This window comes from Falco peregrinus, chromosome 19 (genome assembly GCF_023634155.1).
Source record: "Falco peregrinus isolate bFalPer1 chromosome 19, bFalPer1.pri, whole genome shotgun sequence".
Lineage (NCBI taxonomy): Eukaryota > Metazoa > Chordata > Aves > Falconiformes > Falconidae > Falco > Falco peregrinus.
In genome coordinates this window covers 2,614,756-2,641,460 of record NC_073740.1, presented here as the reverse complement: position 1 = coordinate 2,641,460, position 26,705 = coordinate 2,614,756, and the positions used below count along the sequence as shown (strand labels likewise).

General features: G+C 62.5%; 1 protein-coding gene across 6 annotated transcripts in view; it reads right to left on the bottom strand.

Moving 5' to 3' along the window:
* The window catches only part of LRP1 (LDL receptor related protein 1), an 89,174-nt gene extending 65,757 nt beyond the window's left edge, over positions 1-23,417 (bottom strand). For 3 of the 6 annotated variants that reach the window (XM_055792175.1, XM_055792177.1, XM_055792178.1), the window contains exons 1-2: positions 23,243-23,410; positions 5,574-5,696 (exon numbers count right to left, since the gene is read on the bottom strand). In XM_055792175.1, the coding sequence (XP_055648150.1) occupies positions 5,574-5,696; positions 23,243-23,315 (196 nt within the window). In that variant the 5' untranslated portion in view covers positions 23,316-23,410. Of the gene's footprint in view, positions 1-5,573; positions 5,697-23,242 lie in introns of all 6 variants that reach the window. The other 3 variants (XR_008744993.1, XM_055792179.1, XM_055792180.1) reach the window with 3 other exon arrangements.
* Between the last annotated feature and the right edge of the window lie 3,288 nt (positions 23,418-26,705).

Below are 26,705 nucleotides of genomic sequence, written 5' to 3'. Positions count from 1 at the left end.
CCGAGTCCCCTCCACAGTCTCTCCCTCTCCTCCCTGGCCCCAAACCCAAGTTCTGCTTTAGGGCTGAATACGCGTTTCGCCAGCTCTCGCCGGAGCCAACACCACGCCTTGCTGAGTCAACGGCGGCACGCAAGCGAAGTACTGAAATCCCGTTTTACGGGGAGGCAGGGGCCGGTTGTGCCTGGCCCTCGCTTTGGCAGGGCAGGCAGCACATCACTGAGACGGTGGCAGAAATAGCTCCCCGAGCTCCCCACGGACCACCCCCTCCTTCACGGCAGGCAAAGCGCCAGGTGATCACCGAGAAGGGCACCGGCAGCACATCACACGCCGAGCGCTTTGTCCAGGCACGGTCCCGTTTTAGACAGCTTATTGAGACCAGCAGTCACCTTCATCTAAGACTCCACCGGTGGAGCTTGTCCTAAATAAGCTGAAACTCTCCTTGGAGAGGGAGCGTTGCATCACGCGCAGCTTGCAGGGTCCAGCCCAGCACTCCGCGTGCCAGCACAGCCTCATCCAGCACCGCTCCTGCCCCGGCCAGCAAGGGCTCCGTGTCCTCCCGGCGTGCTCTGCCCAGCTACACCAGACCTGCTTTTAACCTCGGTCCTCAGGCTGCCGACAGGTGCTGCTCCCGCGGGGCACCACAAAGCCCAGGGAAGAACATCGGGACCGCGAACATCCCAGGCAGGCTCAGGCAGCCCTGGCTCTTGCCTCCAGCCCAACAGCTCAACCCTGTTGCAGGGCTCCACTGGTGCTTCTCCCCCAGACTCGTCCCCCATGACCCAGTGCTGCCCTGGCACCCAGCCTGCAGCACAGAGCTGGCCACACCAACGGGAGACCCAGGTTAGAGCCGGGGGTGGCTCCTCTCCTGCTCCAGTGTAGCCTGAGCCCCTTCTGCAGAGGCAGCTGCAGGGGCACTGCCCCAAGGACAGGCAGGGCTTGCGCTGCCTGCACTGCCTGTGCTGCCTGCAGCCAGGAGAGCGTGGGCGGAACAGCCCATCTCACTCCACCGGGCAAGGACCGAGGGGAATGTGGATGAGGGACAGGTGGGACCCACTGGCTGAGACCCCAGGGTTCTTCTGGCCCTGCACAAGAGCCCTCAGCTCATCCCGGGCAGGCGCTTCTGCACACCCAACCCTCTACGGAACAGCAAGTAGCTACTCCAGGAGCCGACGGAGCAGGCTGGGTTCCTCCTCTGCCCTTACCAAACGCACCAAAACCTCCGCAGGACTAAAGTCCAGCATGAAAACTTCCAAGAAGCCGCCCCGCAGCCCAGCACGCCGCTGCTGCCGCAGAGACGGGCAGGAGGTTACCACAGCAGGGGCAGTGCATGAAAGCCCCCGCTGAGCACGCAACCACCGCGCGCTGCAGGAGCGTTCCCCAGCCTGCCACCGTTTCCCCTTTCGATTGCCACTTTTGCACAAAGTGACTAACTCGGGGCCGCTGGCACACGCCTGCCCCTTCTTGCATAAGAAGCGCCTGGGGAACGGAAACCTAACGGGCTCCAGACGCCAGATCGCTCCCCTGCACACGGGCTGTGCATCAAGCACATTCCGGTATGTTTCCAGTTAGCCAACTGGCTTGGCACTGGGGCGACAGGCTCCTCCAGGATGCGGACACGGAGCTCAGGGCTCCTGGGCTTCGTCACAGCCACGATGGGTTTCTCCTCCTTCCCTGCCCCAATCCAGGGCATCCGGCAGGCAATTCCCAGGAGAATTTCTTAGCAGGTGCCACCTCACAGCTTTTATTTTTCACGGGGGGCTGAACAACAGGTCCAGGCACCAAGTAATTGCAAATTAAGGGTTAATTAAGTAGTATCAATATACGGGCCAAAAGAATGAAGGCACTGAAATAAAGTGCACAGTTCATCAGTCAAAACTGATCTGCCGTGTCCATTATTCCCCCGCAAAGAGCCTGGATCAAACTACTTATCACAAACAGGGCAGGATTAATCTACAAACCACTTTGTTTGCTTTTGACTGTGTTGGCGCACTAATAAATGAGCCAATTTATTACATGTGACAAGCTTGTGGTACACCCCAAGGAGCTGAATTAGACAGGAATTTTTAACCTCTAAAAACCACATGGAAAGAAAAAAAAAAAAAAGAACAGCAGCAATTCTTCCTCCTGTAAATGCAGCCTGTAGTTGATTTGGCAACAGCCCAAACAGGCAGAGATTTGGGGGAACAGGAGGAACAGGCAGGAGGCGCTGGGAGCGGGATGGTCCCACTCGCCCTGCCGGGATGCAGCCGAGCATCGGCAGAGCTCAGGCAGGGAAGGTCCTGCTGCTGCTTCCCTGCTGCGCCCGGTGCCAGCGCCGCACAAAGAGGAGAGCAAAGGCTCTGCAGACAACAGGCTCACGAGGCACGTCCAGACCCAAGCAGAGGCACACCACCGACAGGTCCAGCCCCAGGCCAGCCCAGCGAGACAAGGGATTTGAGACCTGAATCCTTGGACCGATGGGCCGTTCGATGCTGAATCCTCGCAAACACCCGAGGGACCAAAGGCCACGGACCCGCAGACACGTCTGTGGTGAAGCAAATGGTGCCGCTGCTGCGCGGCCAGAGAAACGCACGCCGGCAGCTCGGCCGTCCCGCTCGCAGGCACAGCCCCAGCCTGGCCAGGGCACCCAGCTGAGCCGGGAGAGCTCCAGGCATGAGGCCAGCCGGGATGCAGCGGCCAGATGACGGCTGTAGCTCAGCCGCAGCAAATTCATTTCTCAGAGCCCCTCACCTCCTTTGATTTTCAACAGGAGGGAGGCTCTTGTCCAAGTTTTTTTCCCCCAGGAAAGCTCCATGGACTGAAAACCCGACCGACTGGGCAAGAACCGGGTATGAGCCGCTCGCACAGCCACAAGCACAGCACCGAGATCAGGAAGGGAACTCTTCCTATGCTCCGCTAACACGTGAGCAAAGCCAGCAAATACTTAAAAGGATTCCCCAGGGAGGAAAACCTCACACATAATAGACGGCGTTTCAAGAGACTCTGACATGAGTACATTAGTGCAATGTAAATAACCCTGCTGCGCTGCCAGGGCGTGAAAGGGTGCGCCAAGCAGCGTGCAAGAGCCACGTTTGCAGCCTGAGCTTAGAAAGAGATTAAATAATAGTAATAAAAGTCATTCTCTCCCTGCCAAAAAGATAAGAAGGATGAGAGCCTGCTGGAAGCCCCGGTGCCGGAGTGGCGTGAGAAAAGCTTGCCTGGCAATCCCGGAGATATGGGGCTCCGTGACGCACGTGCTGACAGGTCGGACTCCGCTTGTGCAAGCCTGGGCAGGAGCAGGCAGGAGCAGGCAGGAGCAGGCAGCAACCTCCCCTCCTACCCCCTGCCCATGGGAAAGGTGGGTGCAGTCGAGCACCAGCCCAGGTGGGCACCAGCACCGTGCCGAGCGCTGCCCAGCCACCAGCACAGAGGAACCAGCAGCGATGCTGCCCCTGACCTGAGGGCACAGGTGTCCTCCTGGCGCTCCCTGGGCTAACGAGGTCTTGGGGCTTCAAAACTGCAACTTGGGGCAAGTGAGTGGAGTCCCTCAGAAAGGTCAAGCCCCTCCAGGTCCCCAAACCTCAGCGCTGAAGGAACCACTCCCCAGGAGGAAGGTGTTTCCAAAGCATAGGGTCTGCGGTGGTGATGGAACCTGTGGGCTCTGTCCCACAGGTGCTGGCAGGGTGAGCAGAGAGAACAGGCTGCTGGGCTTCAGTCTGTGCCTTACAAGAGGCTCTCACTCGCCTGTCCTGGAAGCATCTAGCGAGGCGTGCACGGTGAGCGGGGGTCCCGCACTCCCCAAGGAATGAGCCTCCCTCCTCCTGTGGGAGTTGTGGGTGCCTGAGCCCTCGGGGGACTCTGAGCAAACCAGAGAGCATCCTCCTGCCTCCACCCCTCGAGACCACAACTGCTGCACCGATGGGCATGAGGTGCATCTGCAGAGCGGCCGGACACTGCTCCCAGCACCAGGCACCTCACTGGCCCGCGGGGTGCTGGAGCAGGGATCGCGATGCTCACCCCACTGTGGAGGGCACCAATGGAGTGGCTCACGGAGGGCCAGCAGCAGCCGGAGCAGGCAGGTGCGGCGCTGCCTTCCCCATCCTGAGGGGAGACTTTACCAGCCCCCACCAGCGGTGCCTTCGCAGTGAAGAAAGAGGAAGAAGGGGAAGAGGGAAAAGCATCCAAGGGGCCCATTTTCTGTTCACCTGTCCTAGGGATGGGGGGCGGCAAAGCGAGCACAGACATGCACGGCAAGTGAATACGTCAATCAGGACGGATTTCTTCCAGCCAGGGAAGGGCCTCTGAGTCCTCCCGCAGTAATTTTCCAGGGCTGCTGATTGACTGGAGCCAGACAGCCCATCCCAGCCCCCTCATCCCTCCCAAGGAGGGGACGGTTGCATCATTTTGCCTTAAGAAATAAATAACCCCGGTGCCGAACCAGAAACTGCTTTGGAGGAGACCTTTACGCCAAGTACAGCGTGGAGCAGGACTCTGGAAAGGATCCCTGGGCCAGAGGATGAGAGGATTTTGCTGGGCACTGGTGAGCAGCAGCAGGGATGAAGCTGGTGCGGTTGCCCTGCCAGCCCGGCATCCTGAAGCTGCTTTCCTGACACGGTAAAACAACCTAATGAGGCTGCTCCTGCAAGGCAACAAGGGCAGCACAGCCTCCCTCATCAGATGGAGGAGAAACCGGGACAAAACCAGGTGGTTTCTTGCTCCAGCCCAGCCGGAGCAGAGCCCCCGGCACTGCGTGGTGCGGCGGGACCAGCACACCCACCGTACCCAGCTTGGCTCTGGCTCACTCCCCCGCGCAGACACCCACCCACCTGCTCCATCTCCAGCCCTTGTGCCCCATCTAACCCAGCCCAGTTCCCCATTTGCTTCCGGAGGGACCCAACTGTCCCATGTGAGGCAGGAGCATCCCCAGCGCCGGGGATGCCAGCACTGCTGCAGTAGCATGGCTCCCAACAGCCCAGCACAAAAAACGTAAAACCAACACAGCATCCTACACCAAACACATCTGGGGAAAGTGGCGTCGCTTTTCCAGCTGTTCCCCAGGACTCCCAGAGATCTGCTCCTTCCCTTCTGCCCAGCCTCAGCCCAAGCGCCCGTTAAACACCAGGCACCAGAGTCAGAGCCACCCGAGGGAGGGATGCTGCCGACCCCACACAGCCCCTGCCCAGCGCCCCAGCTCGCTGCATGCTCGCCTCCAGGACTCTGCCTTCCTCGTGTAAGCCAATTTGGATGGAAACAAAACAAACAAACAAAAAAACCCAAAACAAAAATAAAATCAGTGATACACCGTTCCCAGGAGGCTGTTTTGTTATGATGGATCATGGCCCCAGAGGCAGAGGCCCCTGGAGCAGCGGCTGGGGAGATAAAGGGAGGACGGACAGATGGACGGCTTGGGCTCCTGCCCCGAGTGGTACCCACCCCCCGCGGTGCTGTGGGCTCCTGGTGCTATGGGAGAAACAGGAGCTGAGGTAGAGCAGTTGCGCGATGCCGCCTGTTCGGGACCCTGGAACGACCATGCAATGAGAGAATGGATGAAATAAAACCAAAAGAACATTATTAGGAAGGAAAGGCATACATACATATATCGGGTGATTCATCCGAGCCATCCGGACAATCCTTTTCCCCGTCACAGCGCCAGCCCTTAGATATGCACGTAATCTGATCTTTGCATGCAAACTGTTTAGGGCTACATGTCTTCGGTGCTGGATGAGAAAAGAAATAATGATAATAAACAAGATCAGTTTCTTCCCAAAGACAAGTTATTTAAAAAAATATATAATTTTAAATTAAGGACTAGATTGCTTTTAGTTTGATTTCTTTCTAATGGCTCAGCAAAAGTTTTAGCCTGGCATCAGATCCATCAACCTTGCCCCTAAGGAAAGGAGAAAATTTAAACTGAAGCATTAATTACACTGCGAGAAAACAGGAACTGAGATCCATGATGCGCTAACAGATTTTAAAGATCATTTAACTTGGATGAATTAGCTCCTGGGAGCCAAAGGCAGTTTATTTTCTATGCTAGACAGTAAAAAAGACAGGGGAAAAAATAAGAAAACCCAAATGAGAACAAATTAAAAAGTAACATTTTTAAATCACAAAGACAGCAGCGCCAGGAGCAGCAAGACGGGTTTTCCATCCATCCTGTGCCCAGGAAACACACGTGTGCAGCCAGGATGCTCCCGCGGGGGAGGGGGGTGGCAGCAACCCCAGCACTCCCACCCTGGGACACGCAGAAATAAAACAAAATCGTAACAAAAACCAGCAGGAAAACCAAAAGCGCAGAGCACAAAACTACGAGGACGGGACAGGAGCGGAGCTGGGATGAGCCCCGGTGCCCCCCGCAGCTCCAGACTGGGGTGCTCGCCCTGCCAAGCCTGGCACCTTGGAGAGGCAGGGTGCAATGGGGGGTCACTGTGCCCCCAGCACGGGCTGCAATGGGGGGAGGGGGGGGTCACTGCACCCCCAAGCCCAGGCTATGTGACTCCCCCTTTGCCAAAGCATCAGGGCTGCGGTGAGGCAGAGACCCCCGGCTGTCAGCGGCCAGCCCCACACCGGGGTCTCCTGTGGCCAACGTGCAGCAGCGGGGGCAGCGCCAAGCGCGGGGAAATGCATCCACCACTGGTCACCGCATCCGTCACTGCGCCCGCGATGCACCCAGGGCCAGCAGCCCCGCGGCACTGCCAGCAGCACAGGCCCAGGCAGGAGCTGCAGTGGGGAAGGGGCGAAGCACCATGAAGCCGCGCCAGCTTCGAGCCCAATGCACCGCACCAGCGGCTCCCCGGCGAGGCCCCGGCTGGCTCGGGCATCTGCTCACCATTCGCTCAGCATCTCACTTTCCTCCCGGCGAGCCGCTGTGGTGAACGCGTCCACAGCGACTGCAGCTTCTGCTCTACACCGCGAGCCCAAGCCCTGGGGAAGGCAGGGAATCGCGAAAGCCTACCGGAACGCCACCGTGGCTGTTTGTTAAACGCAAAAAGCAGCCACACAGGCGCAATTCCCTCAACATTTATCTTGTGTCATCCCTGGTCTTCCGCAGCCGCAGCAAGCAGCACCACGGGCGGGAGCCGCTGCCACCGCTGCAGCTCGTTTCATGCGTTTCATGACCCGGCTCACCCGGCGGCGCACACCAGGCGGGGATGGTGCCGCGGTTTCTCTCCAGCTCCTGCCCTGCCAGGGACACGCTGCAGCCAGGTCCCGGCAGCTCCCGGTTTGCAGCAGGGATGCTGCGAGGGAAGGGGACGCAGACAGCACGGTCCCCAGTCCCAGTCCCTAAAGGGTGGGAGAAAACTCTCCCCACCGTGTAACGATGCTAATTATTCTTCAGACCTGCAAAAGGGCTTTGTTTGATGTCATTTGGTTTGACTGAACAGTACCACCTCCTGCAAACCTTGCATCGCTTCAGTCTTCAAAGCACCAGCACCAGCAGTGTCGGAGCTGTTGCTTCCAGGGAAAGGCTCGACACCACAACAGGGAGCTCAGTGCAATCAAGATGGAGACTGGACGTATCAAAATGGATGAAACATCCCTGGTTATGAGCCGATGCCGCCCCTCTACCCCCCACACACACCTTCTTTAGGTGGGAGATGACTTGGAGACCAAGCCTGTCCCCCTCCTTCAGCGGGATGTGGCCGCGCAGGGCTGGGGGCTCGGGGACAGCCCCCTCCTGCAACCGGCTCAGCTCCGCAGCCGGCTCCGCCACCGCCCCCTCTTCCCGGAGGAGCTCATCTTCCACCTCCGTCTCCCAGCCACAAGCGTACCGAATGCAAGATTCATTAAGAAAACCACAGCAAAGAACCGACACTCCCTTGGATTCCCTGCTCTCCCTCGGATTCCCTGCTCTCCCTCATCCTCCCAGGTCTCCAGCAGCCACAAAGTGACCTACGGCTGCCGCAACCGTGCAGCCGACCGCAGCCAGCGCCCAGGAACCCAGCGGGCCAACGGCAGCCACCGCCTCCCCCAGCGCTGAGCACAGCTCCCAGCCTCTCACCTGCCCCCGAGGGGAGCAGGTGACCCACAGGATTAGGGCGAACCCTCCCTAAAGTGGTTCCCAGCCTCCTGCCCCATCCCAGCTGCTCACAGCCCCGCAGGGCTGCGTCTACACAGGAGGAGAAACCAGAGCCAGGACAGGATCTCGTTTTGCACTGGAGACGCCGATCCTGGAGCCGAGATGCTCAACCAGCAGCGTGGAAGGTTGTCCCTTGCCTGAAGGAGTCACCTGTAATAGCAGCACGTACCCCTTGCAGAGCAGCCCCATCCCCAGCTGCGCCTGGACCAGAGCAGAGCATGTTCCCCCACCGCCAGCTCCCCCCCGCAGCAGCGGGACATGCGGGATTTCTTCCAAGCACCGAAACGTGGCTCGCACACGCTTCACCAGGCTGCACACGTGCCACGAGGACACCCTGCTCACAGGTGGCGATGCTCCAGCTCCGTCCCTCCCACGGTGCAGGCGGACCCTGGGGAGCAGTCCTGGACCCCTCGCACCACAGGGCATGTCAAGCCACCACGAAGCCACCCCCGATCCCATCTCCCATCCCTGGCTGTGCCCCCTCCACCGCCCCCAAACATCGGGATGGCTTCGGCAGCACGAGGCCCCGTTTTCCCACACGCGGCCGCCACTGCGGCTCCGTGCAGGGGAGAGAAGGAGATCGCTTCCCCCTCGGCCGCCGGCTCTCAGCAACCCCACGCACTTTCTGTCCTCGCACAGTGTGTTCCCAGCGAGTTCAATGGCCCCAGAGTAAGTGTCGAGATGCCTCAGTGCCAGGTGGACAATTAAAGAAGGTATCTATTAATGCATCCTTCACCGGGAGCCAAATTTCTTTCCAAAAGCCAAGCGGCCGCACCAGCAGAAGCAGCAATGGCAGCGGAGAGCGGAGCTCCAGCTCCGGCTTGGAGAATAAAGGCGCCTTCATGCTGCGCACAATGGCCGGCTCAGAGCATGGCCAGGACAGCTGCGAGCGCCGGCCGCGGAAAACACGTCCCTCTTTGGCAGCGAGTGGAGAGATCCCTGCTCAGAAGTAACGCAAAGGGGACGGGGGGGGGGAACTCTACTGAAAAAACGGCCCCAAAAATGGCTATTTGGGTGCAAGAACGGGGATCCTTCTTCTCCTGCACGGGGTGGGAGCAGATGCCCCAGAGCAGCAGCTGGGGGCTTCCCAGGCGGGATGGGGACCAAGAGCCTGGCTGTGCCCCGCACCATCCCCCCCAAGGAGAGCCTGGCTGTGCCCCCCAGCACCCCAAGGAGAGCCTTGCTGTGCCCCCCAGCACCCCATGGATGCCAGCAGCCCGAGGCTCCGTGTTAGGAGTGCAGTGGGCTGGGGAAAAAGGGCTGTTAAAGAAACACAACAAAACACATTTCATTTTTGCCTAAAGCAAGAAATCAACACTTCCTTTTAAAGGGACTATTTCGGGAGGCTGGCGAGCAGGAGGTCTTCACCTTGAGCAGCCGCCAAATTACCTTCAGTGCACAGATGAGTACGGCACAAAAACCTAGATAGGCTGGAAGCAAACCACAAAAATATTAAAGAACTCCTTCCCTGAGCAAGCTGTGCTTTCCTCTTCAGCCCAACTCCTCCTCCTCGCCTCGGGAGGGGGTGGCCAGCCGCTACTTTGCAAAGGAAACAGCGCTGGCCATAAATACGGACTGGAATGAGCATGATTTGCAAAACAGATGTTCGGGGGGGGGGGGGCGGGGGGCGTAGAAGAAAGCGTGAGAAGGAGAAAAATAAACCCACTCCGCATTCCTTCCAGGTCTCCGTCCCCGCTCCCCTCCACGCTTGCAAACCCCACTTACACCTCCCGCACCAGGGAGCCGCAAACCCGCCCAGCACGCGGGCTCAGCCCCAGCAGCTCGCCCTGCGCCCACCAGGATGGATGCAGCAGCTGGGTCCGAGGGGCAGCACGGAGCTGGTGGTGTGTGGTACCCCAGCCAGGCACCCTGCGTGCCCCCGCCGGGCGCGGCAACGTGGATGGCACGGCCAGCCAGATGCTCCCAACGCCGCACAGGCGCGCTTCGCCTCAACGACACAAAAATCTGCCAGGTTGTTCTGGAGGGAGCCATGGGACCCCGGAGCGGGGCACAGTGAAGCCCCAGCGAGCAAAGGCGGCATCAGCCGAGCAGCGGCCCCGTGGGGCTCACCGCCACCGCAAGCACGTGGGCACAACGGCTGTGCCGGTGCGTGCCTCGAAGGCTCAACGCACGCCAAGGCGCAGGGGAACCACTGCTACGATCTGCTCTGCTCCCAGTTACCATTTCACCCAATTTTGGCCACTTTTGGCCGACTGCCTTTCTGCGGGGAGAGCCTGTCCCCATCAGCCAGCCGAACATCACAGCTTCGTCCCACCGTCCCTCCTCTTCACCATCCGTCCCTGTCAACTCGGCCCTCAAGACATCACTTGGCCGCAGCTCACCACAACCCCGGGGCCACTCTCCCCAGTAACAGCCGAGCCAGTGCCCCCCCCCCCCCCCAGGACCCCCCCAAAGCCCTGGCATGTGGTCCCACGGCACCAAGTGGGAAGAACCTCCAAGTCGCCCAATGAACCAAAGAGAAAAAGCAGGAGTCACCTCATACTTCATTTTTCTCCCCCACGTCATCCATCCTTTGCCGCTGAATTTCCGAAACCCCACGGTTTGTTCCTGTTTTCTCTGCTCTCAGGACTCTCCAGGCACCAGGAAGGGATGAAGCAGGGAGGGTCGCGTGCCCCTCGCCCGCGCCGCCCGGCTCCTGCGGGCTGGGGTTTGGTACGGGAGCCACGCCGCTGATGCCAAAACCCCAAACCACTGCAGGGGCACAGCGCGGCGCAGGAGTTTGTGCCAAATTTGCAAGCTGACAAGGAATGCAAATTTGCCAGGTCCTTCGGCTCCGAAGAGCTGGACAGGGTAATAGAGACATTTAAAAAACCCAAAACCTTAAGTTTGTGGGCCCATTTTTTTCCAAGGAGCAGGGGAAAGGCAGGCCTATTTGTTTGCTTTGCGTTTAAATACAAGATCCCTAAACAGTTCAAATGCATTTTTGCAATTCTTCCACCCGGCCCCCTCCAACGGGAAGATTCAAACCAGACCCACTGCTCCATCCCAGCCGCTTCCATGACTGACGTCGCTGTGTGCTCCCGGCCAGTCCTGCCAGCGAAGCCGCAGGTATGCGTGGCTGGGCTGGGGGAGGGGGCCCTGCAATCGTTAAGTAAATATTGACTTTAAAATACATATTTTCACCCCCTCCAAACCCCCCCCCGGCTTTTCCTTTCAAGTCTGCCTATTGCAACTAAATCACGAGGCGTTAACCTTCTTTAAGAAACCAAAATACATTAAAAAAGACAATTTTGAGAAGAAAAGCCCGCTGCGGCTTGGCCAGCGATGCTTGCATGGCAGCCATCCCTAGGGAAGGCTCCGTGACCAAGCGTGCTCCGGCCGAGGCGAGCGGAAGGGCTCCCGTGCAGGTTTTGCTGCGACTCACCTGATTTTTAGGGACCCCGAAGCGGCAAATTGAAAACACCACCCCAAACCCAGCCAAAGCGATGGAACCATCACCTGCAGCTCTGGGCGCTGACGCGGCGCACGCCGCAGCGTGCCGGCACCTTCCCCGGTTCTTCAGCCCCAGCTTTTGCTCTCCCCCAGCTCAACCCAGGGATGCTCTCCAGAACCAAGCGGCAGCCCCCACCCCGTCTGCCCCCATCCCCGGCCCAGTGGGGGCCAGCAGGGCCCGCTGCCGGGGGGGGTACAAGCAGGATGGGCTCCAGCCGCTGCCCCCCAGCTGCCAGATCCCCCCTCAAGGCCACCCAAGTGAGCATCTAAGCGAGGAGCTGTCATCCCGCTGGGGACAGCCTGGCCCTTGACCCAGCCGTCCCCAGGGGCTGGCCATGCGCCCCCACGGCCCCTTCCCATGCGGGGCAGGCTCCGCGCACCCCCCCATCACCCACACAGGCTCTCCCGACAGAATGGGCACCCATCCTGCCCCACAAACACAGGAGCAAAGACCGGGAGCAACCAGGTCCCCGCACTGGGTACCCCAGGGTGAGTTAGGGAGGGTGAGCCCGGGACCCCCGATGTCCCCCTCTGCTCCGGGGACAACCCCAGCTCCCTCCAGGCATGAATCCCTGTGGCCAGCGCAGGGGGAGGTGACACAACCCCAGGGCGCAAGGGAGAAGCCCCAGCACCCCAGATCTGCCCCCCAACGCCTCCACCGTGTGCACTGGGATGGGATCTCCATGGGGACGGGATCTCCACCAGCCGCAGGACCTGCCATCGCTGCCACCCAAACTCAGGCAAAGGACAAGAGGGGAGGGAAGACCAGGAGAAGAAGGAAAGAAGGACGACAGAGACCGTGCCCCTAAGGGAGGACAGAAGATGGAGGCTGCCCAAGAGCATCCATCCTCAGCGGGGAGGGGGAAGGGGACTAAAATCATCTTGTGGCTCCCAAGGGCTGCTTTCATCCCCGACAGCACCGCGGTCACCTGACTTCAAACAGATCCAGGAGATGATTTAAATGCGAACACGCATCAGGAAATCTGGACGCGCTGGGAGGAATGCATTCCCCCCACCCGCCCAGCCCCTTCCCCTCCTGCTTCCCGGGCTCCGGCAGCTCCGCCACCTTCAGATGAAATGCATTAAAAAAAAAAAAAAAAAAAAGGAGGGGGGGGTAAGATTTGCATTTTAAACCAAATTCAGAAGCTGAGGGATCTGCGCTGGAGTGCAACCCCCTCGTCCCCCTCCTGCCTCCAGCCCCACGGAGAGGTCTGCAGAAGAATGAGCTGAAAAATGGCAGGAGATGGAACCAGATGAAACAAACCCACAGCATTTTCAGAACGGGGGAAAGAAAAAGAAAAAATAAGAAAAGAAAAAAAAAATCTTGATCATACAAAATGTGGTGGGGAGGGGCAGAAGGGGCAGGCTGCAGCCATGCAGTGGAGGGTGTTTCAAAGAAGAACCACGCTTTTTTGATTTCTTTCTTGTTTTGCAGCTTATCTGCAATTTAAATGAAAAAAAAAAAAAAAGAAAAGAAAAAGAAAAAAGCATTTGCAGCCAAGAGAAAGAGGCTCAAGTCCTCTTGGTGCAGTTGGATGGGCTGCAGCCGTCCCTGGCCAGCGGCCATCCCTACCCGGGGGGGGGGGGGGGGGGGTTGGGGATGCCCCGCTCCCCCCTACCCATCTTCTTCCCCAGCAAGGGATGGGGAGGGGGTAGCTGCTGCAGGCAGGAGACCCTGCCAGCCAAGGGGGCTACTGCAGAGCCGCCCCCCCCATCCTCTACCTGCTCAGAAGGTTTTATTCCCTTTATTTATTCTAGCAATAAGAAGTGGGATGTTTATACCCTCAGCAGTTGGGAACCCAAACAGAATATAGTGTTCTGCACTGGAGGCAGTTATTTATGGCTTGTGGCTAAAGCTGATAACGCTTCCTCCAGAGACCTGCCTGCATTGTGCAATAAAGCAATTGCACATTATAGATTAATAGGCATTTCATCTGGACAGCTGAATCAGGGGGCAGGACGCTGCCGGAGCTCCGCAGCAGAGCCCGGGGCTGAAGGCAGCTCACGGGGGCTTGGCTGGGGCAGGATGGTGCTGCGCTTCCTCCTGCCCGGGATGGGCATCAGCTCGCCGAGGCTTTCAAAGCGCTGGAGCCAGGCCAAAACCATTGGCCTTAATTCATTAGTCAACTCAATTTCGCTGGCTTCGCAAATAAGGACTTTGTCTGAGATGGGGAAACGGAGCAGAGCAGCTATTGTGCCCTGGGAGCGGGCAGAAAGGGCCCTTTGAGAGGACACTCTGCCGGAATAAAAGTCACTTTTATCCCAGAATAATTAGCATGCTCTGAGTACACTAATTATTCTGGCATAAAGGGACTTTTATTCCCGAGCAGCGCATCCGCGTGGGGAGCTGCTCTGGATTCTGGTCCACCTGCCCGTGTGAACGCAGCCTGCACGCCAGGGACGACCTGGCCAGCCCCAGCTCAGCCACCTTGGGGTGACCACCCCTGTGGGTCCCCACCAGGGTGCACACGGGGGGTCCCACCCCGGCCCAGGCAGGGAGAAGCCGCCCCCTCGTCCTGCCCACAGGAGACACAGGGAGCTCCAGGAGGAGGGAGAGCAGCAAGATGGGGACAAGGACCTGAAGACCCTATCTCCAGCCACCGGGTCCCCTCCTGAGGTCCTCTGGGGACCGCGCATCGTGGGGAGCATCTCCCGGCTCTGGGGAGGACAAGGTCACGGAGCCACGGTGCCACCCGTTGCACAGCACCATCTCCTGCTATTTCAAGGTCTCCCCAGGAGAAAACAAGCCACAGCAGCACCGCGGCCCTGCCCTGCTCTGCCGGAGCTCCCTGCCCACACCGGGCTTTTGGCTGTCACCCGCTCCCGTCCCGGTCCCCAAAAGCAAACGGGACCGGCCCGCAAGGACACAGCCCCAGCAAACCGCTGCCTCCCAGCCCGGTGGGGAAGATCCTTCCCCCGACGGACGTCACACCTGCACTGGCATTTTCCAGGCACCGGCCATGTGGCAGCTCCTGTGGCACGCATGTGCTTGCCGGCAAGGTGCCAGCGTGGGGCAGGCAGAGGTGTGGGGTCTCCTCAGCAGCGCGCCCCCGTAAATCACGTCCTGCAGCGGCTTCGAAGTGGCTTTGCAGAGCTGCAGCCCGCGGCATCTCAGCATCCTCAGACAGCGCTGCACAGCCCTGCGGCTCGAGGGGCCCACGCTGGAGCTCGTCCCCGCTCTACTCCACCAGGTACCACGCCAGCCCAGCACCGTCCCTCCTGCCACAGCTCCAGCCCCAGATACTGGCAGCAGGCAGGCAGCCAAGCCCGGTGCCAAGAGCTCCTCAGAGCCCAGCAGTGCCCACCAGCCACAGCCACCACCCAAACGCCGAGCTCCGAACCAGAGTGGTGGGAGGGGGGATCCAACAACAACAGAGTGAACCCTAAAGCCATGCACGGGGCCATCATGCAACGCCCGGGCTTGTCGCTGCTGCTGCTGCCCAGATCCGCTGTACAAACTGCAGAACCCAGCCATGTCCCCGCACGCAGGGCCAAGGGACCGGGGCAGGTTTGCTCAGCAGCGCTCTGCTCCCCGCCTCCTGCTCAGTTGTATTTTAAGATGTAAAGGGGTAAAAAATCCTCAGCATGGCAAAGCATCCCATCTGTTTATAACCAGCATGAACGATTAAAGAGGAACCCAGTACAGTTATGTCTGCTCCAGTGCTGCATCCCAGACGCCACCCCACCACTCAGCATCTCCACCAGCGTGGCTCGGCTATGCCAGCAAAGAACCACTCGCCTGCGGCAGCCTGGATGCTCCAGTGGTTCCAGTGGGTCTGGGATTCTGGTCTGCCTGGTTTTACCTTCTGCAAGTTGCAGAAAAAGAAACTTTAAGATTTTACGCAGCCAAAAAGGCGCGGGGCTGGGCTGGGCACGTTTTGAGGGGCGATGGCATCAGAGCAGCTGCAGAGGAGATGACCAAGCTGGTGAGTAAAGCACAGTGCTAGGCTCCAAATCCGCCCTTCGGTGGGGAAAGCACGCTCCAGGCCTCCAGGCCGTGAGAGGAGACGCTGAGCGAACCCATCTGGAAGGGCCGGCAGCAGCCGGGGGCTGCGGCAGGAAGCAGGGCCACGGCGCGGGCACCAGCCCAGGGATGCTGAGCCGGCTCACGGCCCCAGGAGCAGCCCCCGAGCAGCAGGCAGGGGCCGTGTCCCGCAGCGCGGATGAGGCCAGGGGCTCACAGACAATTCAGCTGCTGCTTGGAGGACAGGGGAAGGAAATTTCCCTCTTTGGAAATAACCCAGGAAGCGCAGGTCCCGGCTCAGGGGCAAAGGCGCAGGCACCGCACCGCTCTCCACGCGGCATCTGCCCCTGGTGCCCCACAGCATCCGCCTGGCCTGCTGGAAGGCGATCGTCGCGGGAAGTATTAAACCCAAGTGCTTCCTTTTCCAAACAATAAAAAGGCACCACGACACCCGGCGGCGCCGAGCGCCGGGAGGAAACCCTTCGCAGCCTTCTCCCAGCCCCCAGCCGCGCACCGGCCGACTGGAGGGACGGGGTCCGGCACCAAGCCAGCACGTGCGCCCAAGGGATGACGGGGCTGCTGCAAGCGCCGTGCTTTGGGATGCTGCTGCCCACCGGGTCAGAGCCACCTTTGGAGCATCGTGCACCAGCTGGAGCCACTCTCCCAGCTGCCAACCAACTGGGTACGGCCAAGGGGCATCGGTGCCGGCAGCTGGGGACGGGCAACACACTTGTCCCCAGACAGGGCTGCTCCGAGCGGGCACGTGCCGGCAGCCCCACCGTCAGCAAGCCAGACGGGTGCCTGCAGAGCAGAGAGGGGCAGCGTGGGCAGGGGACCTGCTGCTCCTCAGCACCGCAGCATCACACGCACAGCAGGAGTGCTTGCGGCCCCACGCAGTCCTTTAGGCCACGACAGTCACATCCCGAGCACAGCATGAATAGAAAAACCACCCGGCACGTCTGCAGGGTGCCATGCCGCTGCGGCACGGAGGGGCTCTGCCCCCCAGGGTGCAGGAAAGCAGACAGAGGGGACACCGGGAGGGGACTTGGCCCCAAGGAGCCTAACGCAGCGGCACGAGGTGCGGGCAGCCTGGCGCAGCCCATCTCACCAGCAGCACAAGCAGCGGAGACACTTGACTGTTCATCGGCTACAATGAACCGCTGTGTGAATCCGGGACCCAGTGAGCGCTCGGTCCCTGCGCTCAGACGGCTGCAGCAGCGCCTGCAAACAAAGAGCTGCACCATATTAAGTAAATGGACTAGATTGATGCGTTTCAAAGCTCTTGGCAGATTAAAATAACAATTTGCCTGGCAGCCCACAGCAAACAAAACCCAGCCACCCCCAGCAAGGCCGGGGCGGGGGGCAGCGGCGTGATGGCTCAGAAAGCCTTTGTGACCCCCATCCCCCAGCCGAAACCCTCCTCCTGAATTTGGCGGCCAAGTGATGGACACCAGAGCCCCACGTCCAGCAGTAAGTCTAAAAGCAGTGATTACTGCCCTCGCCCCCCACCACCAGCAGCCCCCCGTTATTTACCAAGCGAACCGCTCGCTCGCAATTCACCTCACCCTTCACCTGCCTGTCACTGCCTCACACGCCAGATGCGACCGTCAGCACCTGCCCATCCTTGCTACGGTCTCAATTGGAGAAGCAGCATCTCGCAAGAGGCTAATTAGTCCACTCAATTAAAGATGCAACTTCCAACTCAATTAGACGCCCTCCCAGACATCCGCAATTCCCACCGATGCCTCAGTCCACGTGTTTTGGACATTACAGACCTGCTCTCACCTTCCCCGCAGGCTGACACTCCCTGGAGCCGAGGCTGCTCTTCTCATCCCTCCCCTCAGCGGCACGGTGAGCACGCTCCCACCGGAGAAGCTCCGAGCTGCCAGCAAGGTCATTATCCAACATTTGGGTCGCCAACCCCACAAGCCCTTTGCTTCAAGCAGTGCTGGGACTGTCTCTGATCCTGCAAAGCATCTGCATGATCGCAGCTCCAGCCTGCTCCGTTCCCCTGGCTAAGGAAGGACATTGTGAGTCTATATTTAGCCCTAGAAATGGCTGGACTGCGTTGGGGAAAGCAAGCTCGCACAACAGAAAAACATCCAGCGAAACAGTGCTCACGGCCCACCCAGTTTTCCTTCTTAAAATAAGAGGCACCAAGTGAAGAAAACAAGAAGTTTGAGCCGAATTAGAAAACGCTGGAAATATTTGCTGCTGCTTGCCACTGGCAGGTCAGCCTGCCAAGGTACATTAAATGGAAGTGACTGAAAAGTTAAGTCAACAGCAAAACCTGGTCTGTAAATAGCTTGAGTCAGTCCTGCACCGGCTGGCGGAATCTGAAGGAGAGGAAAACGCATCCCCTCGACAACAAGCTGCAGCGCAGCCGGAGCTGACGCGCTCTTTGGGAGAGCCAGCGGAAGACGGTGCCGGATGCAAAAAAAACCCCAAGCACCCGGCGAGGCCCCGGCACGTGCCACCTGCAGCCCAGGGACCACTGGTCACCCCAGGGACCGGCAGCCACCCCAGGGACCCAAGCAGGGTGCAGCAGGCATGCTCCACACCCCCCGAGCTAGGACCAACCCCCCAGCACACAGCACTCAGTGCAGCACCAACGGCACCAGCTGCTCCCCCACTGTAAAACAGGGCTCGGTGGCCTCCGCCGGCTCCTCTGCCTGGCTGTGGGGCAAGCGGTGCCCATAAATGCTCCCCCTCCCCAGGTAGGAGCGGCTGCTTGGCTCGGGGGATGCAGCAGGATCCTGGGGAGCAGCACACCCACGGCACAGGGGCACAGGCTGCCGGAGGGACCCTGCCCACAGCCCCCGGTGCAGGGCCAAGCATCCCACGCGGGACACCCACGGGAACACGGCAAAGACGCGCGCCCTGGGAGGTGACAGAGCTAGAATTCAGTCCGAGCAAGAAGGCGAGTCCTGCCTACCTGGCAAAGCAGGGAGCACAGGAAGGCAACGGGCTGACACATCCACTGGTCACCGGCTGAGTCAGCTGCCCTGACCGGGAGCCAGCACCATCTCCGGGGAGCCCATTTCCCAGCCTGCGGGCTGCTGGATTCATCCCGGGCATTTCGGCTGAGCCCTGTGGCTCATGGGGATGAGCCGGGAGCAGAAGGAGCAGGACGACTCCGTGCTCGGCCAAGGCACCGCAAGCAGGCAGGCGGCTGTCGGAGAGGCACAGCCCCCGAGCCGGGCTGTGGGTCAGCCGGGGGGTCTCAGGGGCAGAGAGCAAGGGTTTTACCTGATCCAAATAAGTTGCTTGACACAGATCTGGGAAGTGAAATAATTTCAGTGCCGGGAAAAGGAACCTCCCGCACCGCCACAAAGCCGCGGTCTCACCCGCTGGTCACCATGGGCTAATCACGCTGACTCAGCAGGACGGCAGCCAGCCCGTCCCATCCTGGGTGCTCCACGTCCCATCCTGGGTGCTCCACAGCTCCCAGGCCCAGCCCTGCCCCAGGCTGCCCCCCCGCCCCCCCCCGTGCACCCCCGGCCCAGGGCAAAGGGCACTCGCGGCGGCACGTGCTCCCGGCACCACGTCCCTGCTGGAAGGGCACCACAGGGCTCGGGAAGTCACCCCAAAGGCAAAGCCAAAATCCCCAAGGACCGTGGGTGGTCACAGATGTGGGCTCAGCTCCTCCTGCCCCCTGGGGCATCGGGGCCATGCCGGGCAGCAAAACCCCCCAGCCGCGGGCACCCACCCCCGGCAGAAAGCACCTCGAGCGGGGGCCCCACTCCCCACGAAGCCCCCCCAGTGCCTGCGAGATGGTGGCAAGGCTGTGGCAGCAGGACCCACCTGACGGCGAGAGCAGCTGCCTCCCCTCCACCACCGGCTGCTCATGCTGCCGCCACGCAGGGATGAGCTGTGGCACCAGCAGCCCACGGCGCACATGTGTGGGACCCCCGCGTGCCCGACGTCCCCACCCGGCCCCCAAAGCCACCTCGATGAATGGTAACAACGCTCCTGCGTTCTGCGCAAAGGGCTCCACGCCCTCACCCTGCCCGGTCCTCAACCACCCTCCCCAGTCTCATCTCCTGGTGCTTGCCATGGTGACTGTGGGCTAACCAGGACGTTTTCGAGTCCCCCCACACCCTCCAGAGGGGGATGGAGGGGGGCTGAGCTCAACCTGCCTGTGGTCCCTTCCCAAACACCCTCGTCCCAGACACCGGGGGGGGGGGTTTGGGGCCAACTCTCCTGCCACCCCACAGTGGACTCGATGCTGCGCTTCTGGGGATCCCACCCAGCAGCTGTTTTATGCAGCTTGTCCCTGTCTCTGCTTTTCCATTCTGATCCTGCTGTTTCTGCAAGGAAACGGGAATGCCCTGCACAGCAGAGTGCAGCCCATGCTGGCTAGTGTACCGGGCAGGCAACCAGCCCTGCCCCGCCAGGAGCCAGCCGCACCGGATCGAGTACCGGCTGCTGGCAAAGAGGAACCAGTGATTGCCAAAACAGAGTCAGCTCCGGGGGGGGCTCTGGGGGCCAGCACCTTTGAGGACCAGGGTGGTTTTGCTCCCATCTGCCTGACTGGTACTTGACACCGGAGGAAAAAGCATCACCAGCTGGAGGGCTTGAGCAGCCCCCGCTCCTTCCCGGCTCCTGTGGAACACATGGAACCAGCACGGAGAGAAGATGAGGGGCGAGCGGTGGGGCTGAGACACCAAAGATGAGGGGGATGGCACAGCTGTTCCCACCTCCACACCACCCACAATGCCTCGAAACAGCCTGGGAAGCAGTGAGAAGGCAGTGCCTCAGTGTCACCCCAAAACGGGCAGCGCCGCCACGCTTTGCCAGGGATGCTGCCCCATCGTCTGTACGTCAGCGCACGTCACGGGGCAGGGAGCAGGTGGGACAGGGGCTGGAGCCCAGCCCTCTCCTCCGGACACTGCGGCAGCACCCGGGAGCGCTGGCATCCCATGGCACAGCACCTCCCGTGTGGGGGCAGCGCCCCACGGGGCTCCCGGGACATGCGGGGATGCCAGACACACAGGACACCAGAGCCCTCACCATTGCACAGAGCAGCCACCACCCACTGGCAGCCCCTCCGACAGCTCCTGCCTTCTCCTCCCAGCAGCCCCCAAACACTCCTCTCTTCACCTCCGCTGAACCCATCACGGCTCTAGGCACGTCCACGCATGCCCAGGGAAGCAGCGCACACACGTGCACACGCAGGCACACGCGCTCCCCTCGCACGCACGAGATGCACCAGACCACCAAGGCAGTGAGAGGGAAGCACTGCGCCGAACCACCACCACCACCCTTAACCACAGGTATTTCCAAAACAGAAATGGGGCGATCCCTGCCTGCCCTCGCTCCCCTCCCGAGGGCTGCCCAGCTCCGGCAGCGCGACCCAGGGAAGCTCCACGCCGCCCTGGTGAGCCGCGGAGCTCCGGCAGACAGGAGCCGCACACCGGTGCCCTTTGTCCCACGTCCTCCGCCACCCTCCACCCCACCAGCTGGACTTTGCCTCCTTCTCCTGCAGCCAAAGCCAGGAACAAGCGAACAGCTTCCAGAGCTGCAGACCAAGGCAGTGGCTTGGGGTGCAAACCGAGGCAGTGGGTGTGGGTCGGTGGGTCTCTGGACAAGGACGGGGACCCTGCACTCCGCTGTCAGTGGCAGCTGGGCAGCACCAGCTCCGCCACGGTTCCCCCAGGGCCCCGCTGCACCGAGCCGGCCCCCCTGCAGACCGGCAGTCAGGGAAAGCAGAGCCCAGCCAGGGCCAAGGCACCAGCTCAGGTGCCACCAAGGTGCCACCTCCTGCTTCCCCGTCAGCCCAGCCGCAGACCTGCCAGTGCGGGGGGCGTTGAGAGCCCCCCCTGCATCCTCCCACCCTCAGACTCACAGAGCTCCTTCCCCAGCTCTCCAAGGCCCCCCTCGCCCTGCTGCACCACCCAAGGCTCCGCAGGGCGGAATGGCACCTCATCCCCAACCTCACGCCCAAGGGCGGCCCCCCAGGCGGGGGACACGCTGCTGGAAGGTGGGGGTGTCTCCTCTGCGCTGGCTTTTGCCCTGCTCCAGCTCCTGGGGTAGAGAAGAGGATGGAGGAACTTCCCTCCAGCACATCATCATTCTGCAGCCTTGTTTCCAAAGGCAACGCGGCTTATGCAACGAGTGATGCCTGTCCCTCCCGCCCCCACGAACTTCTGGATCCACCGGCTGCTCCGAGCCACCACGGAGCGAGGACGATGCCTCCAGGATGTGGGGTCCCAGGAGCAGGTGACCCCGGTGGGCTCAGCCCTCCACCATCACCTGCACCCCTGACCCGGCCGAGCGGGTGCCAGCGGGTCAATCAAGCCTGTACTAACGACTGTACGACTGACTAATGACAAGCTGACATGGGTGTCAGCTGAGGGGTGGCTGTGGGGTGCCATGGCCTCCTGCCACCTCACTCCAGGGGACGCTAATTGAGCGCCCAGACCTCCAGCGAGGCGAGGAGGGGCTGGAGGGATGGAAACCACAGGCTCCAGCCTCCTGCAGCCCCAGACACTGATCTGGGGCAGGGATCTGGCATTTGCCCAAACCTCCTCCTCCTCCTCTTCCATCCCTCCGACCTGGCGATGGGTCAGGCGCTGCCACTGCCACGACACCAAATGCCAGCGGCTTCGCCTAGTTTGCTCCAAGGTGGGCAAGGAAAGGGACAGAAAAAACTTCACCCCCCCAAAAAAAACCCACCACCAACCCTCGCCCATCCATTGCTCCAGCCACTCGCCTTTGCCAGGCCATTCCCAGCTGGACAGAGGGAATCCGTAAGAGGAGAGCCAACGCGGAGCCCCCGTCCCTCTGCTTTTAAAGGGAGCACCAGCCTCGCACCCCGCGTGTCCGGGCGTCGCGAGGAACTTCACCGCCGGCTCCCAGCGCGGTGGGCTGCCAGCTCCTGCGCTGCCAAGAGCAGCCCCTCGCACACCGAGCAGCCCCTCGCACACCGAGCAGCCCGGCCACGGAGCCGCCGGGCTCGCTCCAGTCTTTACTGAATAGATCAGTACGGGCAGGGAAGGCGACGTGCGCAGCTTGGACAAACGCGGCGGCTGGGCGGTGGGACAGCCAGCCGGCCCCAGAGCTGGGTAAACATTTTCCCAGTGGCACCAGTCCGGCCATGGCCAAACTGGGCGGCCGGGCTGCGCCGGAGCAGTGGCCCCGGTTATGCAAGAGCGGGAGCATGGGGTGAGGCCGGGCTGTCACGGGTGGCCCTGGCAGTGGGGGGACCCCCGGCCCCCGCTGCGGCGCCGGTTTCCAACTTTCCTGCTCGGCTGTGGGAGAAACTTTGGATTCCAGAGGAAAACGGGATGGCGGGTGCAGGCACCGGGGCTGGCACGGAGGCAGAAAACGGGGGAGAGCAGCCCGGGGGGAGCGAGGTGGGGCGGGGGGCCGGGGCCGCATCCCTGCCGCGCGGGGAAGGACGCGCCGCCCAAGCCCGCTCCCGGTGCCCCCCCCGCGGTGTGTCGTGTCCCCCCCCCAGTGTGACCCCCCGCGGTGTGCGTATCCCCCCCCCCCAGTGTCCCCCGTGGCGCGGCGGGGCCGGGCTGCGCCCGCTCTGCTTTGTCACGGCGGCGCGGGGGTGGGGGGCACGGGGGGACCGAGCGGCGCCTCCCGCCCCCCCTCCCCGGCCCGACCCGGCGCTGCCGCCCAGCCGAGCCCCGGCCGCCCCCGGCCCCGCGCCCCCGACACCGGCCGCGGGGCCGCGCAGCTGCAGGGCTTCCCCCCCCCCCCAGCCCCGCCGCCGCTCCCCCGGGGGGCACCGGCCCCCGCGGCCCCGGACTCACCCTCGAGGGCGCGGGCGGCGGGCGCGGCCAGCAGGGCCAGCAGGCACCCGGCCAGGGCCAGCAGCGGCCCCATGCCGGCGGTCGGCGGCGCGGCGGCGGCTCCTCACGCCGTGCTGCCCGCGGGGCGGCGCGTCCCGGGCCCGCGCACCGACATCCGCGGAGGGAGGGGGAGGGGGAAGGGGCGCGGGCGGGGCGGGGCGGGGCGGGCGGCCCCTCCGGGCTGGGCGGCAGCGGCGGCGGCGGCGCCGGGGGCGGCGGGGCGGGGGCGGGCCGGGAATGGGGGGGGGGGGGGGGGCTGCGCGCGCCGCCGCCGCCGCGGAGGGATGGATGGAGCGCGCGCCGCCGCCCGCCTGACGTCACCGGGCTCGAGCTGCCGCCGCTGCCGCCGCCGCGCGTGGGGGGGGGGGCGCGTTGGGGGGGGGGGGGGGGGGTCCTACGCGGCGGCACCGCAGCGCGCATGCGCGTGTGGTGCCGGGGCTGTGCCCCCCGGCCGGGCCCGGGGGCGGGTATGGCGTGGGCATGGGGGGGGGATGGGGATGGGGATGGGGATGGGGGGGGATGGGCATGGGGGGGGGATGGGGATGGGGGGGGGATGGGGGGATGGTTGGGGATGGTGTGGGCGTGGTGTCGGTGTGGGCATGGTGGGAGCGCAGGTATGACATGGGTACAGGTATGACGTGAGTGCCCATGGGTACGGGTACGGTGCGGTGTGGGCACAGCGCGGGTATGGCATGGGCACGGTGTCAGTGCGGGTGGGCACCAGGTGGTATGAATATAGGCGTTGTATATGTATGGCGGGGGTATGGTATGGCCATGATGTGCGTATGGCTCGGGCATGGCATGGGTTTAGGCATGGTATGCGCATGGCACGGGTAAGGCGGGGGTACGGTGTGGATATAGGTATGGTGTGGGTAAGGCATGGGTATGGTGTGGGTAAGGCATGGGTATGGTGTGGGTAAGGCATGGGTAGGGTGTGGGTAAGGCATGGGTAGGGTGTGGGTAAGGCATGGGTATGGTGTGGGTAAGGCATGGGTATGGTGTGGGTAAGGCATGGGTAGGGTGTGGGTAAGGCATGGGTAGGGTGTGGGTAAGGCATGGGTATGGTGTGGGTAAGGCATGGGTATGGTGTGGGTAAAGCATGGGTATGGTGTGGGTAAGGCATAGGTATGGTGTGGGTAAGGCATGGGTAGGGTGTGAGTAAGGCATGGGTATGGTGTGGGTAAAGCATGGGTATGGTGTGGGTAAGGCATGGGTATGGCATGGTATGGGTATGGCATGGAGATGGGATGGATGTAGGCATGGCATGGGTAAGGCATGGGTATGGGCACGGTGTGGGCACAGTGTGGGCACAGTGTTGGCAAGGGCAGAGCAGGCCTGGGGATGGCAGCAGCAGGGTCTGCCTGCAGCACCGTGGTGCCCAGCCCCTGCCGATGCCCCCCAAGCTGGGGGCCGCAGGGGAGGCCCACCCCCCTCCACACATGGGATGGAGGGTGACCAGCTCCCAGGACAGACGGCAGAGCCGGGCAGCAGCTGGCATCCACGGGCGGCGCAGCCAACCCGGCAGCCCCTCTCAGCACCCAGGGACCCCACGGGGAGCAGGTGTGACCCCCGGGCAGCACCTGGGGGGTCTTTTGCAGACGAAGGGGCCCAGCAGGACCCTCACCACATCCCCGCGGGTGGGCACAGGGCTCGGGGACGGGGCAGCAGACCCCCATGCCAGTGGGGTCCCACCACTGGCCAGGTCGCAGGGCTGGGGGTCGCTCGCCCACCTCCAGCTCCCGAGCGCAGCAGAGCTGGTCACCCACACCGGGCCAGGCCACCACGGGGCTGCCACAGCCACGCCAAGGGCCGGTGGCTTCATCCCCAAAAAACAACCTGGGTTCTGGCGTCTCACTAGAACACCCGTCCCCCCACCGACAGGGTCGCATCCTGCCGCAGAGGGTTGGTGACGAGGCTCCATCACCAAAATGCGTGGGTTTGGCTGGTGGGGGCTGGGGCCACGCTGCCAATAATTGCAACATTCCAAAAGGCCCTGGGGATCCAGCTGGCTGCAGGGCCCAGGCACGGCCAGAGCTGCAGGGGGGCTGCTGCCCGGGCAGGGGGGCTGGCAGCCTGGACCCCTCCCCAGGCCGAGCGCACTGCCAGCCCACCCTGTCCCTTCGCCAGCTGTGGGTCCCCGTGGGGCTGGTTCCCTCCTGCCTCCCCCCCACCGAGCCCCCCTGGTCCCATCCCGGCCACCACAGCAGTGGGAATGAGCTCAGAGCCCTGACATCAGAGCCGGGGCCGTGACGTCACTTGTCATTTGGCTGCCACCGCATCCTGCCACGGCGCTGCCAGCAGGGCGCTGGGCAGGGTGCTGAGGCGGGGGGAGTTGGGGGCAGCGCAGGCACCCCCTCACCGGGCAGCTGCCTGTCCGTTACCACCCCCACCCCTCGGGTGATGTCACCTGTTTAAACAGTGATGTCACACACCTGCCCCCACTCTGGTGAGGCAGCAGCGCTGTCAGAGCATGGGGGGCGGGGGGGGAGTGGGGACCAGCCCAGGGGCGGGGGGGGGGGTTGGTTCCGGCTTCTACTGCACCAGATGTTGGAGAAGAAGGTCCAGATGTTCGTGGGAAGCCAGCCCTGCAGAAGGGCCGGAGGCAGGGGTGCTGGGGGGGGGGGTACGGGGGGGTCCAAAGGGTGGCTCTGTGCCCCCGCCCCAGAGGTTGCACAAGCCCCGTGCAGCCGGCATGGCCGGGACGGCGGGTGCTCACCAGGGTTCCCCCTGCGTGTGGCCCCCGGCCAGCGCCCACGTAGCTCCACACAGCCCCCTCCCCATGGGTGCTGCTGCCCCCCAGGACAGGGCAGCCCCGTAGCCCCCCCAAAGCTGGCAGAATGAAGGCCATTGCTACCCCTCCCCCCCCCCCCCCAGGGGCCTTGCAGGGGGTCTCGCTGCAGATGTGAGCGGCTGGGGGGGCGGGGGAATGCTCACAGCAGCTGCCCCTCCTGGTACTGAGGGTCCTGCTGTGAAGCGCCCCCCCCCCCCCCCCCCCCGGGGCAAAAAAAACGGTGCCAGACCTTGTCCGGTCTCAGTCCCAGCCAGAGCAACGGGAGGAGGGATGCCCGGGATGGGGCCATGGGGACGGCGGGGGGGGGGCTGGGCAAGGCCAGGACGACCCTCCCCAGCCCCCCGGGGATGGTGATCGGCATCAGGGCCGCCCCACAGCGGGGGTCCAGCCTGCCGGGGGACCCCAGTGCCGAGGCAGGGGGAGATGGAGAGCAGTGCAGGCACCCCTCAGCCTGTATGTCCCCCCCGAGTGATGTCACCTGTTAAAACAATGACGTCACACACCTCCCCCCACCCAGTGAGGCAGCAGTGCTGGCAGGGCATGGGGGGGGGGGGCCAGAAGCAGCACAGGGGCCAAGCCCCCAGGGGTCCCAGGCCCCGCAGCCGGAGGGGGCCCGGGGGGGGGTCACAAGGA